The sequence below is a fragment of the Rhinatrema bivittatum genome, chromosome 4, assembly GCF_901001135.1.
Source record: "Rhinatrema bivittatum chromosome 4, aRhiBiv1.1, whole genome shotgun sequence".
Lineage (NCBI taxonomy): Eukaryota > Metazoa > Chordata > Amphibia > Gymnophiona > Rhinatrematidae > Rhinatrema > Rhinatrema bivittatum.
In genome coordinates, this window is record NC_042618.1 from 184,863,032 (window position 1) to 184,875,900 (window position 12,869).

Here is a 12,869-nt window from a genome sequence, read left to right on the forward strand (position 1 = left end):
ATAACTCATAAAATATATCTACATTGGTTCCTTTAACTACACAAATATATAGTAGCAACTTTACCAAAATAAGGAATCAAGTAAAAGTAATGTGCCTTTTGCTACAATGGCAACATTCTACAATCCCAATATTTGTCCTTTTCCCACACCTAAATTAAAATACAGATATCACATAGTTTAATTAAATGCACATAATTCTTCAAGGCCTTACTTGCATGTGATCTCCAGCTAAAACAATTCTGGTGTTTTTATTAGCCAGTGCTAGCGGCATGATGGTCTCGCATTCCATGGCTTGTGCAGCTTCATCTAACAGAATGTGTGTAAAGAAACCTAAAAATAAACAACAATAAAATGTAAATATGGGTTTATAATGGAGATGTATTGCAATTACCAGAGAATTATATTTGACAAAGTTTAAGGTTACAAGTAGTATTACATTTGGAGGAAAGGACAACTTTCCTAAGACACTGGTATTTTATTGCTATGAAACAAAAATGCTAATCTATACCTGTTTCATGAAATGGTTATGAGAAGCCAAATGAAACCAGGTGAAATCATCACACTGACTAGAACCTGTTGGATGACCAAATGTTTACACTGGAGTGAACAGCTCCTTCTGTTTCTACATCTTTCATTGTCTCTGAACCAATTAGAAATCCTGTTATAAATCTAAATTAAAAAAATCAGTCCATCTTGTGTGTATAGGGCCAGATTTTAGTACCTGCGCGCACAAATCTACGCCCGATTTTATAACATGTGTGCGCAGCCGCGCACATGTTATAAAATCCAAGGTTGGCGCGCAATTTGCGCACGCCAAGCCCTAGGGCAGCCTCGATGGCTTTCCCTGTTCCTTCCGAGGCCGTTCCGAAATCAGAGCAGCCTTGGAGGGAAGTTTCCTTCCGCCCCCACCTTCCCCTCCCTAACCCGCTCCTCAACCCTACATAAACACCCCCCCCCCCCCCCCCCAATACCTTTGTTATGCAAGTTGCGCCTGCCTCTGGGTAGGCGTAGGTTGCGTGTGCCGGCCAAGTGCCGGCACGTGATCCCCTGGCATAGAGGCCCTACAGAGGCCTCTGGCCACGCCCCCGCAAGCCCCGGGACATACGCGTATCCCGGGGCTTGCGCATGCCGGGCCTATGCAAACTAGGCTCGGCGAGCGTAGGGCTTTTAAAATTTGCCCCTTAGCTTTTAGGAACACTTTGCTGGAACAATTACGAACTATGGCTTCCACTCAATCCTTCAAAAAAGCATTACAAACATTTTTATTTAGGCAGACTTTCAAACAACTTTTAAGAAGCCTCAAACTGTTCTTTTTTTATTTCCAGCATACTGGCAGATTGACATCCTCAGACTATATGAGCTGCTTTATGAGTACTATAAATTTTTAAGACTGTATGAATGTCTTCGAGCAACATATATTTTCCAGATGTAACATTAAGCATTTGCAAGTCATTTTTTTATGTTTTGTATGTAACTACCATGTTGACTGATATCTACATTTATGAAATACTGTGGGGTAGATATTCAGCAGTTGAGCAGCTAGTTAAGTTAGCCGGATACACCTATCCAGCTAACTTAATTGGGATATTTAGCAGTGTGGCTGCGCTGCTGAATATACCCGGCTAACTTTAGACCTGCCCTACAGTGCAGCCAGAGTTAGCCAGTTAGGAAAACCGGCTATTCTGCTCCTCCCGGAACGCCCCGGCTTATTACCCGGTTATATTCTAGCCAGATAACTCATCATCGGGCTAGAATATAGCTGGGTAAGAGTTTTAAATTTGTGGTTTGTCCATTTAGATGGTTAACTTTTCAGTTATCTATCTAAATAGCTTTTGAATATGTACCCCTGTGTATGTTGTAATGTATCTCGCCACAAACATCCTTTTAATGTGTGCAAGTTTTAAAGAGAAGGGATGCTACTTGAACGTAAACTTTCACCTACTGATCAATGTAAAATTTTTGTCCTAGAAAACTCTACTATTACATTAGGGAGTAAAGTACGGGATTTAGGTATTTGGCTTGATCCAGAACTCAGTCTTAAAAAACGTCTCTATGAAAATACAGGAAGGGTACTATAAACTTCGAATACTGCAACGCGTAAAACCTCTTTTGAACCATAATGAATTTAGAACAGTTCTTCAATCCTTAATATTCACCAATATAGACTACTGTAATTCATTATTTCTCGGTCTCCCCCAAACAACAATTCGTCCACTTCAAATACTTCAGAATTCTGCTGCAAAAATCCTTACAGAAGTCAATAAACAAGATCACATAACTCCTGTCTTAATTGCCCTCCACTGGTTGCCAGTCGAGTATAGAATTAAATACAAAACATTATGTTTAATACACAAAGCGATTTATACTGATTACGTTGATTGGATGAACGCAGTTATTCGTATTCATACTCCACAACGAAACTTGTGTTCAGCTAATAAAGGTCTCCTTACTATACCATCTGTTGCATCTGCTAAACTTACATCTGTCAGAGAAAGAGCTGTTTCATTAGCTGGACCAAAATTGTAGAACACCTTACCTGTTGAGCTCAGGCTCCAGAAGGATTTGAAATTTTTTTAAAAAGCATTGAAAACATAGCTTTTTGAACAAGCGTATGCAACAGATGTCAGCCAGTAATTTTATTTTCTTATTCTATTTTATTTCAATGCTATTTAATCTAATTTAATCTACTAATGAACTGATTATTAATTATTTTATCTATTTTATTATTCTTGTTATGTCTTAATTTAAATTTATTACTTTTATCTTTTAACTATTTTTTCTATTTATGACTTTTTAATATTTACTTTTTAATATTCTTTCTATTTATTGATTATATACAGAAATTGTGAACCATTCTGAAGGTAAAAATCCAAACATCGGTATATAAAACTGAATAAATAAATAAATACATAGGATGGCTGTTGTGGGTGATTCGATCATTAGGAGAGTAGATAACTGAGCAGCTGTTGGTCATCATGATTGCTTAGTGACATGTCTGTCTGGTGCAAAGGTAGTGAAGCTCACACACCACCTAGATAAGATTTAGATAGTGCTTGGGAGGAGCTGGGGACCACTGACATAGGAAGGTGCAGGAGGGAGTTTCTGGAGGCTAAATTTAAGCTCTTAGGTAGGAAATTGAAATCCAGAACCTCCAGCCTTGCATTTTCAGAAATGCTCCGTGTTCCATGCTCAAAGGCAGGCTGAGCTCCAAAGTCTCATCGTGGATGAGACAATGGTGTAGGGAAGAGGATTTTAGGTTTGTTAGGAACTGGGGAACATTCTGGGGAAGGAAAAGCCTATTCCAATGGGATAGGCTCCTCCTTATCCAGAGTGGAACCCAGGCTGCTGGCACTAACTTTTAAAAAGGAGATAGGGAGGTCATGTGATGTGCTAAGCTCAGGTGGATGTGTGACTCTGAGCTCCGGGCACCTTCCCTGTGAAATCCCTTTCCATCAGCATGTTTTACAGAAAATCTCTTTCTGAAAACTATCAGGGTGAGTCGGACTTATGTCCATTGATAGTTTTATGAACAAGTCACCAGGAGTTATGCCACCTAAAGTAGCAAAAAGGGATAAGGAAAAAACGAAAGCTGGTGTTGATAAAATGGCAGTGAGTGTAGATACGCCCTTGGGGAATGTTCTCAATAGCAGCGCCATTGCCAATTTGACTCCTGCGATTGTCACGGTCTGTCAGAAAAATTAAGTTCCATAGATGAAAGAGTGACGCTAGCTAAAAAAGTGGCAATGCTAGAGAAAAAAATCAAAACCCAGGGAAACAAAATTAGATGATTTGGAAATCGCTCCCACCGAAGTAATATTAGAATAGTAGGTTTACCAGAATCGATAGAGGAAAGTAAGCTTCCCGGGTTACTAGAACAATGGCTGCCTGAGGCGTTGGGTGTGACTGATCTGCATGGCAGCCTAGTGATTGAGACGGTGTACCGGCTGGGAACTTGAAAGGAGGGGAAAACCAGGCCCCAATTCTTGACAAACATTTTAAATTTTGCACACAAGCAAGCTTTGCTATAGGCCTTTAGAAAATGTCAGGAAATGAAATTTCAAGAAAAAGTTTGAATATTTCAAGAAAAGTACAAATATTTCAAGATTACTCTTCTCAAGTTTCTTTGCAAAAAAAAGATTTTACCTCAATTTGCCAAACAATGGTAGAGAAACAGATCCAGTCTATGCTCTAGTATCAGGTTCATTTGCGAGTTTGGTATGAAGGGATCATACGAGTTTTGACCGTGTGGAGGAAGTGCAAACATTTATGAGCTCCCTTAATAACCCAGCACAGGAGGAGATTCAGCAAAAAAAAAAATGTGAAAAAATACAGTTTCCTACTTGCCATGGTGACAGGAAGAGTTTTTGTTACTTTGTTGGCCACTATCAGTTTAATCGTTCACAAAAAGTTATGGTTTCGAGGTGCTTGAGTAGATTCTTGGGTACTGTGGCAGATGACCACGCCCACGGGGAGGAGCCCCGAGGGGAGGCACAGTACTGGGCTAGACTCAGGTCGCACAAACACAGAGTTTTGTCTTTTATTGTACAGCATATATATACCACCAGAGGTAGTAGTCCAGGGACCCTCGGCAGAGGGAACCAGTCTCACCAAGATAGTATAGGGATATCCAGGTGTAGGTTTCCCAGCACAGCAGAGCTGTAGATGAGACAGACTGAGAATTAGATTACTCACTAGATGGTAGCTGTAAGGTAGATGATTCCACCAGGCAGAAGTCGATGGTAACAGGCACCGAGGCAGGGAGAGCAGGCCCTCGAGAAGAGAGTACCTGATCCCAGTAAGGCACCTGAAAGAAAGCAGAGGGCCCCCAAGGAGCAGGTACCCAGGTTAGAGTATACCCCGAAGGGCAGAGAGGGCTTCCAGCGGCAGCAAGGAAGCGGCAGAGTAGCTTAGACCGAACGAGTCCAATCCTTCAATCCAATCCTAGTCCTTGCCAACTCAACGAGCTAGCAAACAAGCGTAGGCTAAATACCCGGATGGCGTGATGTCACTCGAGGGGGACGCTCCCAAGGTTCCCGCCATGACGTGGATAAAGATGTGGGTGGCGTGCGCGCGCACACCCCAGGAGGCCCTTAGGAGAAACATGGCGTGAGGCTTTGCCATAGCCATTCCGGCGATGCTGGAGGACGCGGCTTGCAGACGCGGCGGCAGCCATCTTCCCAAGGCTAGCGGGGAGAGCAGAGAAAAAGGTGAGGCACAAGGGTCGAAGCCATCTGAGACCGACAGACGCAACACAAACATTTTAGAGTGAGAGTGGCGGATTTTATGCAGGATTCTCAACATATTGGTTATGGAGACTGAGGGTTCACAAGCATTCATGCCGGAGACGTAAGCCTAAGGAATTTATGCACAGATCATCGGAGAAGTCATGGGGTCTATTTTTTTTTCAGGCTCATGTATATCTTCAAACTAGTGACACAACAATAATACATCGAGCCTGTCCTGACTTCAGCAATCAAATTCAAGCTGGGTGAGAGCATCAAGAGTGTAATCAGCTGAAACCTTTCTGTACCTGGCAAGGAAAGGTTTTTTCTATGGGAAGGAAGCTTGGGACAGTTATGTAAGCTAGATCAGGCTCAATAGGCCTTGGATTGTGGAGAGAGTAAGCGGATTACATGAGGAGCATCAGTTCCCCCACCAGTCGGTCGTTGAGTCGGCGCTAAAAAAGGCTAAGCACTCCCAGACCCATGCCTCGACTCTCCCAGGGCAAGAACATAGGACACTGGATGCGCTGGGTAGGAAGGTTTTTCAGGGTGCCATGTTGATAGCCCGCATTGCCTTCTACCAGCTCTGGAAATAGATTCAGGAAGTGGCCAATCTTCTCCCCTGCAGCAGCAGCAGGATGCTCTAATGGTGATCATGCATCAGGGCCTTGACTGTGAGAAGCATGAGGTACGCTCTACGTACAATGTTTTTGAAATGGCGGGAAGAGTAGCGGCTCCCGGGTTTGGCGCCCACAGGGTGGCTTGGCTCCAGGCCTCAGACCTCTGGCTGGAGGTACAAGAAAGGCTCACAGATTTACCATGTACAGGCAAGAATCTTTTTGGTGATAGGGTGAGGAATGCGGTGGCTCAGTTGAGAGACGACCACAACCAGCATCTTTCTGCCAGTACCTCTGACCCGCCGTCTTCGGCCAGGAGGTCAACATGACAAGGGCCACAACAATCCTTCTATTGTCAGCAGAAGTACTATCCGCCCGCATCTTGCTTCTGCCTGCAGAGGGGGAGTTCTCGAGGCCGTTCCAGGCAGCAACAAGCACCCAAGCCACAGCCAGCTCCCCAACCTAGCCCTGCTATGGGGTTTTGACTGGTTAGGAGGGAGCAAGAGCCAGCTGGCCATCCCCATGCCCAGGGTCCCCCCAGTCGGAGGTCAGCTACAATTCTTTGTGGATCGATAGCCAGACAGCACTTCAGATCAGTGTGTTCTGTCCATGGTGTGCCGGGGATACAGGCTGAATTTGCTGGGTGTTTTGTCAGATTCTCCGAGCGCTTTTTTGAGGGCCATCAGCGTGCCAGGAAACTCTCTTGACAGAGCTCTCCACCCTAGTAACAGCCAGGGTGGTCGAGCCTGTCCCAACAGAGCGATTGGGACGAGGGTTCTACGCCTGGTATTTTCTGATTCCAAAGAAAACTGGGGGCTTCCGTCCTATCCTGGATCTGAGAGCCTTGAACAAGTTTCTAAAAAGAGAAAGGTTCAAGATGATCTTTCTGGGCACCTTGATTCCCCTCCTCCATAAAAGAGACTGGCTTTGCTCCCTCAACTTGAAGGATGCCAATACCCACCTCGAGATCTTCCAAGGACACAGGAAGTGTCTAAGGTTTGTGGTGGGCGTACGCCACTTTCAGTATCTGGTGTTGCCATTCGGTCTGGCCTCCGTACCACGGGTCTTTGCCAAGTGGCTGGCTGTGGTGAGGGGCGCACCTGTGCACATTAGGAGTACAGGTTTCCCCCTACTTGGACGATTGGCTAGTCAAGAGCAACACCTGGGTGAGGGAAAAGCGTTCCCTGCACTTAACCATCCAGGTACTGGAATCCTTGGGGTTCATTATCAACTACCCAAAGTCCCACCTGAGTCTGTCGATGCAGCTAGACTTCATTGGAACCTTGCTGGACACGGCACAGGCGAAAGCCTTCCTGTCTCATAGCCGGGCACTGTCTTTGGCATCCCTAGCTGGGGAGGTGCAGCGGAGCCAACAGGTCTCTGCCAGGCGCATGTTGCGACTGCGTGGGAACATGGTTACTCCCCTTGCATGTTTTCATATGCACAGGCCCCAGTGGAATCTGAGGTTTCAGTGGCATCAGGCCACTCAGAGCCTCGGAGTTCGCATCTGGGTAATGCAGTCTCTTTGGGACTCGCTGTCGTGGTGGAAGACAGTCTCCGACTTGGAGAGAGGGCTGCCATTTCAGCGCCCCCTCCCCCCCACCCTGTGCAGATCATGCTGATCATGGACACTTCCCACCTGGGGTTGGGAGCCCATGTGCAGGAGCTCCACAACTAAGGCCTGTGGTCCACCAAATGCTAAATCAACTTCCTGGAGCTCCGAGCGATCAGGTACGCCCTCTGGGCTTTCCGGGACCAGTTGCCCAGCAAGATGTTCTTGATCCACATCGACAACCAGGTCGCGATGAGATATATCAACAAGCAGGGCAGCACGAGATTGTTCATCCTGTGCAAGGAAGTGGTTCAGATCTGGTTCTGGGCCCTGTCCCTGGGGATGGTGTTCCACGCCATGTACTTCGCCAGAACAGACAACGTGATTGCGGATCAGCTCAGTCGAGCGTTCCAGCCACACGAATGGTCCCTGAGCCAGTTGGTAGCGAACCGGATCTTCCGTCTATGGGAAACACCGGACATGGATCTGTTCACAGCCCCCAGCAACAACAAGGTGGCTCAGTTCTGCTCTCTGATTCAAGTGGAGGTTACCCCAGCCTCAGATGCCTTTGCCTGCAGATGGGACCAGGGCCTTCTATACATGTATCCTCCTATCCTGCTAGTGTTAAAGACTCTCTTGAAGCTTTGTCAGGACTGGGGTACCATGATTCTGGTGGCCCCGCACTGGCCAAGGCAGGTCTTGTTCCTGCTTCTGCGAGATGCTTTCCTTCTGGGAACCAATCAGACTGGGGACATTCCCAGATCTCATCACTCAGGATTGGGGCCGGCTGCGGCATCCAAACTTACAGGCCTGTCCCTCATGGCCTGGATGTTGAGAGGCTGATCCTGCGTCCCCTCAACCTCTCAGATGATGTCTCTTGAGTCCTGGTGGCTTCCCGAAAACCTTCCACTAGGAAGTTCTATGGGCTAAAATATAAGAGGTTTTCGGTGTGGTGTGAGCAACGTGGTCTGGATCCATATTCTTGTTCCACTGGCAAACTTCTTGATTACCTCTTCTCCCTATTGGAAGCCAGTTTAAAAAACAACTCCGTCAGGGTGCCAAAGAGATTAGATTGGCTAGTAAAATGGGCTACACAATAATAATGGAAGACTTCAATTACCCGAGAATTGATTGGGTAAGTGTCACATCAGGATATGCAAGTGAGGTAAAGGTCTTGGATATCATCAATGACTGTGTCATGCAGCAGTTGATCATCAAACCAATGAAGAATTATTTTAGACCTAGTTCTCTTTGTAATGCAGGACCTGGTGCAACAGAAAAAGGTGGTGGATCCGCTTGGCAAGAGTGATCATAATGTAATAAATTTGACAATCATTGGAGGGTGAATACTAAGGAAAACTACAGCAGTAGCATTTAACTATAAAAAGGGAGACTATGATAAAATTAGGAAATTTGTTAAAAAAAAAAATGAAAGAAGCAAACTACAAGATTAAAAACTTGGAAGAGGCATGGGCATTCTTTAAAATGACCATCATTAAGGCCCACACAAAATAAATTCCATCCATTAGAAAAGGTCAAAGTAAAATCAAATGACTGCCAGTGTGGATTATCAGTGAGGTGAAAGAGGTAATTAACGCTAAGAGAATCATTCAAAGAATGGAAAGCAGGCTGAAATGAGGAAAATAGGGACGAGAATAAGCACCAGCAAAACAGTTGTAAAAAAGTAACTAAGCAGGCTAAGAGAGAATTTGAAAAGAAGCTTGAAATAGACATTAAAAACAAGTAATAAAAACTTTTGCAAGCACATTTGAAGCAAAAAGCCTGTCAGGAAGTCAGTTGGGCCAATAGATGACTGAATGGTAAAAGGGGTGCATCCAGGAAGGACAAAGAACAGAAAAACTAAATAAATTCTTTGCCTCTGTATTTATTGAGGACAATGTAAAACTCATACCCACACTGGAAACATTTTTTGATAGTGATAACTTTTAGCGACTAGATAAAATCACCATAAAACTAGAGGACATAACTCCTCAGACTGATAGACTAAAGCTTAACAAATCATCAGGACTGAGTGTTTTCTTTTTTCTTTCACTAACTGCAATATTAGGAGCCGAAAAAGCAAATGTTGCTTACCTGTAACATGTGTTCTCACAGGACAGCAGGATGTTAGTCCTCACATATGGGTGACAGCACAGGATGGAGCCCAATCACGGAACACTTCTGTCAAAGTTTCCAGAGTCTTGTTAAAAAGCTTCAGGTAATGCCGAAAATAAAATAAGAAAACGTTACAAACCCAACACCACGGGGCGGCGGGCGGGTTTCGTGAGGACTAACATCCTGCTGTCCTGTGAAAACACCTGTTACAGGTAAGCAACATTTGCTTTCTCACAGGACAAGCAGGATGGTAGTCCTCACATATGGGTGAGTACCGAGCTGAGGATGTCCGAGTATGCACCAAATGTACTCAGGCGTGCAAGGCACTAGGCCTGGGATGAAATTTGGCCGAGGGCATCCTGAACCCCACCGGGCAGGCGGAAGGGTGTTGGTACGTCATGTTGTAAATAGGTTGCGCAAGACAGACTGGCCGAACATGGAATCTTGTCTTCCAGCTTTGTCTAAGCAATAATGGGCTGTAAAGATATGGAGAGAACTCCAGGTGGCAGCCCTGCAAATGTCAGGGAAGTGGCACAGAGCGTAGGTGTGCTACTGAAGTTGCCATGGCCCTCACAGAGTGTGCTTTAACACGGTCTTGAAGTGGAATGCCCGCTTGCTGATAGCAAAAGGATATGCAGTCCGCCAACCAGGAGAAGAGAGTCTGCTTACCCACAGGCTGCCCCAATTTGATAGGATGGAAAGAGACAAACAATTGGGTGCTTTCCCTGTGGGCAACTGTACGGTCTAGGTAGAACGCTAGAGCCCGTTTGCCGTCAAGGGTATGCAGAGCCTGCTCTCTGGATTGGAATGGGGCCTGGGCAAAAAGGTAGGTAGTATAATGGATTGATTGAGATGAAACTCCGAAACTACCTTAGGCAAGAATTTAGGGTGAGTGCGGAATACTGCCAGGTCCTTCAGAAGTTTAGTGTAAGGCGGATAGGTATCTAGAGCCTGTGATTCACTAACTCTGCGAGAGGAAGTGATTGCCAAAAGGAAAATCACTTTCCATGTGAGATATCGAAGGTCCCAGGATCGAAGAGGCTCGAATGGTGGTTTCATGAGCCGACCCAAAACTAGGTTGAGGTCCCAAGAAGGGGCCGGAGGATGCAGAGGAGGCTTGAGGTGAAGCAAGCCCTTCAAAAAACGTGTTACAAGGAGTTGTACTAATATGGGAACATCCCCGACACCTTTATGGAAGGCGGCTAGCGCACTGACATGCATCCTGATAGAGGAAGTTTTTAGACCTGACTTTGACAAGTGCCAGAGATAGTCCAGAAACTTCGTGATTGGACAGGTAAAGGGGTCAAGGGACTGAGAAGAGCACCATGACGTAAACCTGGTCCATTTGTAAGAAAACGATTTTCTCGTGGAAGGCTTCCGTGAAGCAATCAGGACACGGGAAACTTGTTCAGAAAGGATAAGTGGCTGAAGGATTAACCTTTCAATATCCATGCTGTCAGGGACAAGGCTTGAAGATTGGGGTGGTGTAGGCACCCGCCGTTTTGAGTGATTAGAAGCAGGTCCTTTCCCAAGGGAATGTGCCTGCGAATGGAGAGATCCTGAAGTACTGGAAACCACACTTGGCGCGGCCAGTGATGTGCTATCAGGATCATGGTTCCCTTGTCCTGACGTAACGTCATGAGGGCCTTCGAGAGAAGTGGAAGTTGAGGGAATGCATGTAGGAGACCGGTTGTCCATGAGAGGGAGAACGCGTCTCTTGGCTGATAGTGTTGGCTGTGAGTGAGAGAGCAGAAGTTGTCTACTTTGCGATTTTGAGGTGACACAAAGAGGTCTATTTGAGGATAACCCCATTGATGGAAGATCGAGTTCGCTACTGAGGGGTTGAAAGACCACTCATGCGGTTGAAAGGTGCGACTCAGCTTGTCTGCCAACACATTGTCCACTCCCGGCAAGTAGGTGGCCCTGAGGTACATCGAGTGGGAGACGGCCTCCGCCCATATCCGTGCAGCTTCCTGACACAGAAGTTAGGAGCCCGTCCCTCCCTGTTTGTTGATGTACCACATGGCCACCTGGTTGTCATCTGGATCAGGATAACTTGATTGGAGAGGCGATCCTGAAATACCCTGAGAGCATATCTGATTGCTCGAAGCTCCAGGAAATGTATTTGGTGTTTGGCTTCCTCTGGAGACCAAGATCCTTGTGTCTGCAGATCGGCCACGTGGGCTCCCCAGCTGAAGTTGGAAGCATCGGTGGTGAGAGTTATTTGAGGGTCTGGAGCCTGAAAGGGCAAACCTTGGAGGAGATTGACCTGATTTCTCCACCAGGCGAGAGACTGACGGAGTAAGTCGGTTACGTGGACAATGGTCGACAGGGGCTGAATGGATTGAGTCCATTGTGACCTTAGAGTCCACTGCATGACTCTCATGGCCAAGCAGGCAATTGAGGTGACCTGAACTGAAGATGTCATGTGTCCCAGGAGGATGAGCAAGTGGTGTGCAGTCGTGGAGTACTCACACTGCAGCTGGTGCGCAAGAGACACGAGAGTGAGAGCTCGCTGTCGAGGCAGAAAAGCCTTTGCCTGCAAGGTGTCCAAGTCTGCCCCAATGAACGATAAGGTTTGAGATGGGACAAAGTAGGATTTGTCATAGTTGACGAGAAATCCGAGCGAAATTAGAATGTGTAAGGTAAGATGTAGGGATGACAGAGCAGCTTGCTGAGTGGGAGCCCTGATTAAACAATCGTCTAGATAGGGGTAGACGTGAACACCTTGAGTCCTGAGGAAGGCTGCAACTATGACGAGGCATTTTGTGAAGACTCGTGGTGCAAACGCGAGGTCGAATGGAAGCATTCGGTACTGATAGTGCTTGGGGCCTACTAGAAACCTCAGGTTTTTGCAATGGGATGGAATTATCGCGATATGAGTGTATGCGTCCTGGAGGTCTAGAGAGCAGAGCCAGTCTCCTCTTTGTAGAAGAGGAAGAAGAGAGCCCAAGGTTACCATTTTGAACTTCTCTCGCTGGAGGTACTTGTTGAGAGCCCCTAGGTCCAGAATTGGACGAACACCCCCCCCCCTGGTTTTTGGGGGATTAGAAAGTACCGGGAATAGAACCCTAGGCCATGCTAAGAGTAGGGTACTGGCTCTATTACCTTGGACTGAAGGAGGAGGGAGACCTCCTGTTCCAGAAGGATGGAGTGATCGGATGTTCTCCACGTTGGTAGAGGTGGGGAGTCCGTGGAATGGAGAGAAAGTTCAGATGATAACCCTGAGCAATTATCACCAGGACCCACTGGTCTTAGGTGATCGAGTGCCACCTGTTGTTGAAATGGCACAATTGACCTCCCACTGGTATGTGGGGCAATGGAAGCTGCTCTCTATGCAGGAGTCAAAAACCAGAAGCAGGA

General features: G+C 46.3%; 1 protein-coding gene across 1 annotated transcript in view; it reads right to left on the minus strand.

Moving 5' to 3' along the window:
- The window catches only part of HELZ (helicase with zinc finger), a 639,316-nt gene that overhangs the window by 278,189 nt on the left and 348,258 nt on the right, over positions 1-12,869 (minus strand). The window contains 1 exon segment of the mRNA XM_029599344.1: positions 212-330. Within this exon segment, the coding sequence (XP_029455204.1) occupies positions 212-330 (119 nt within the window).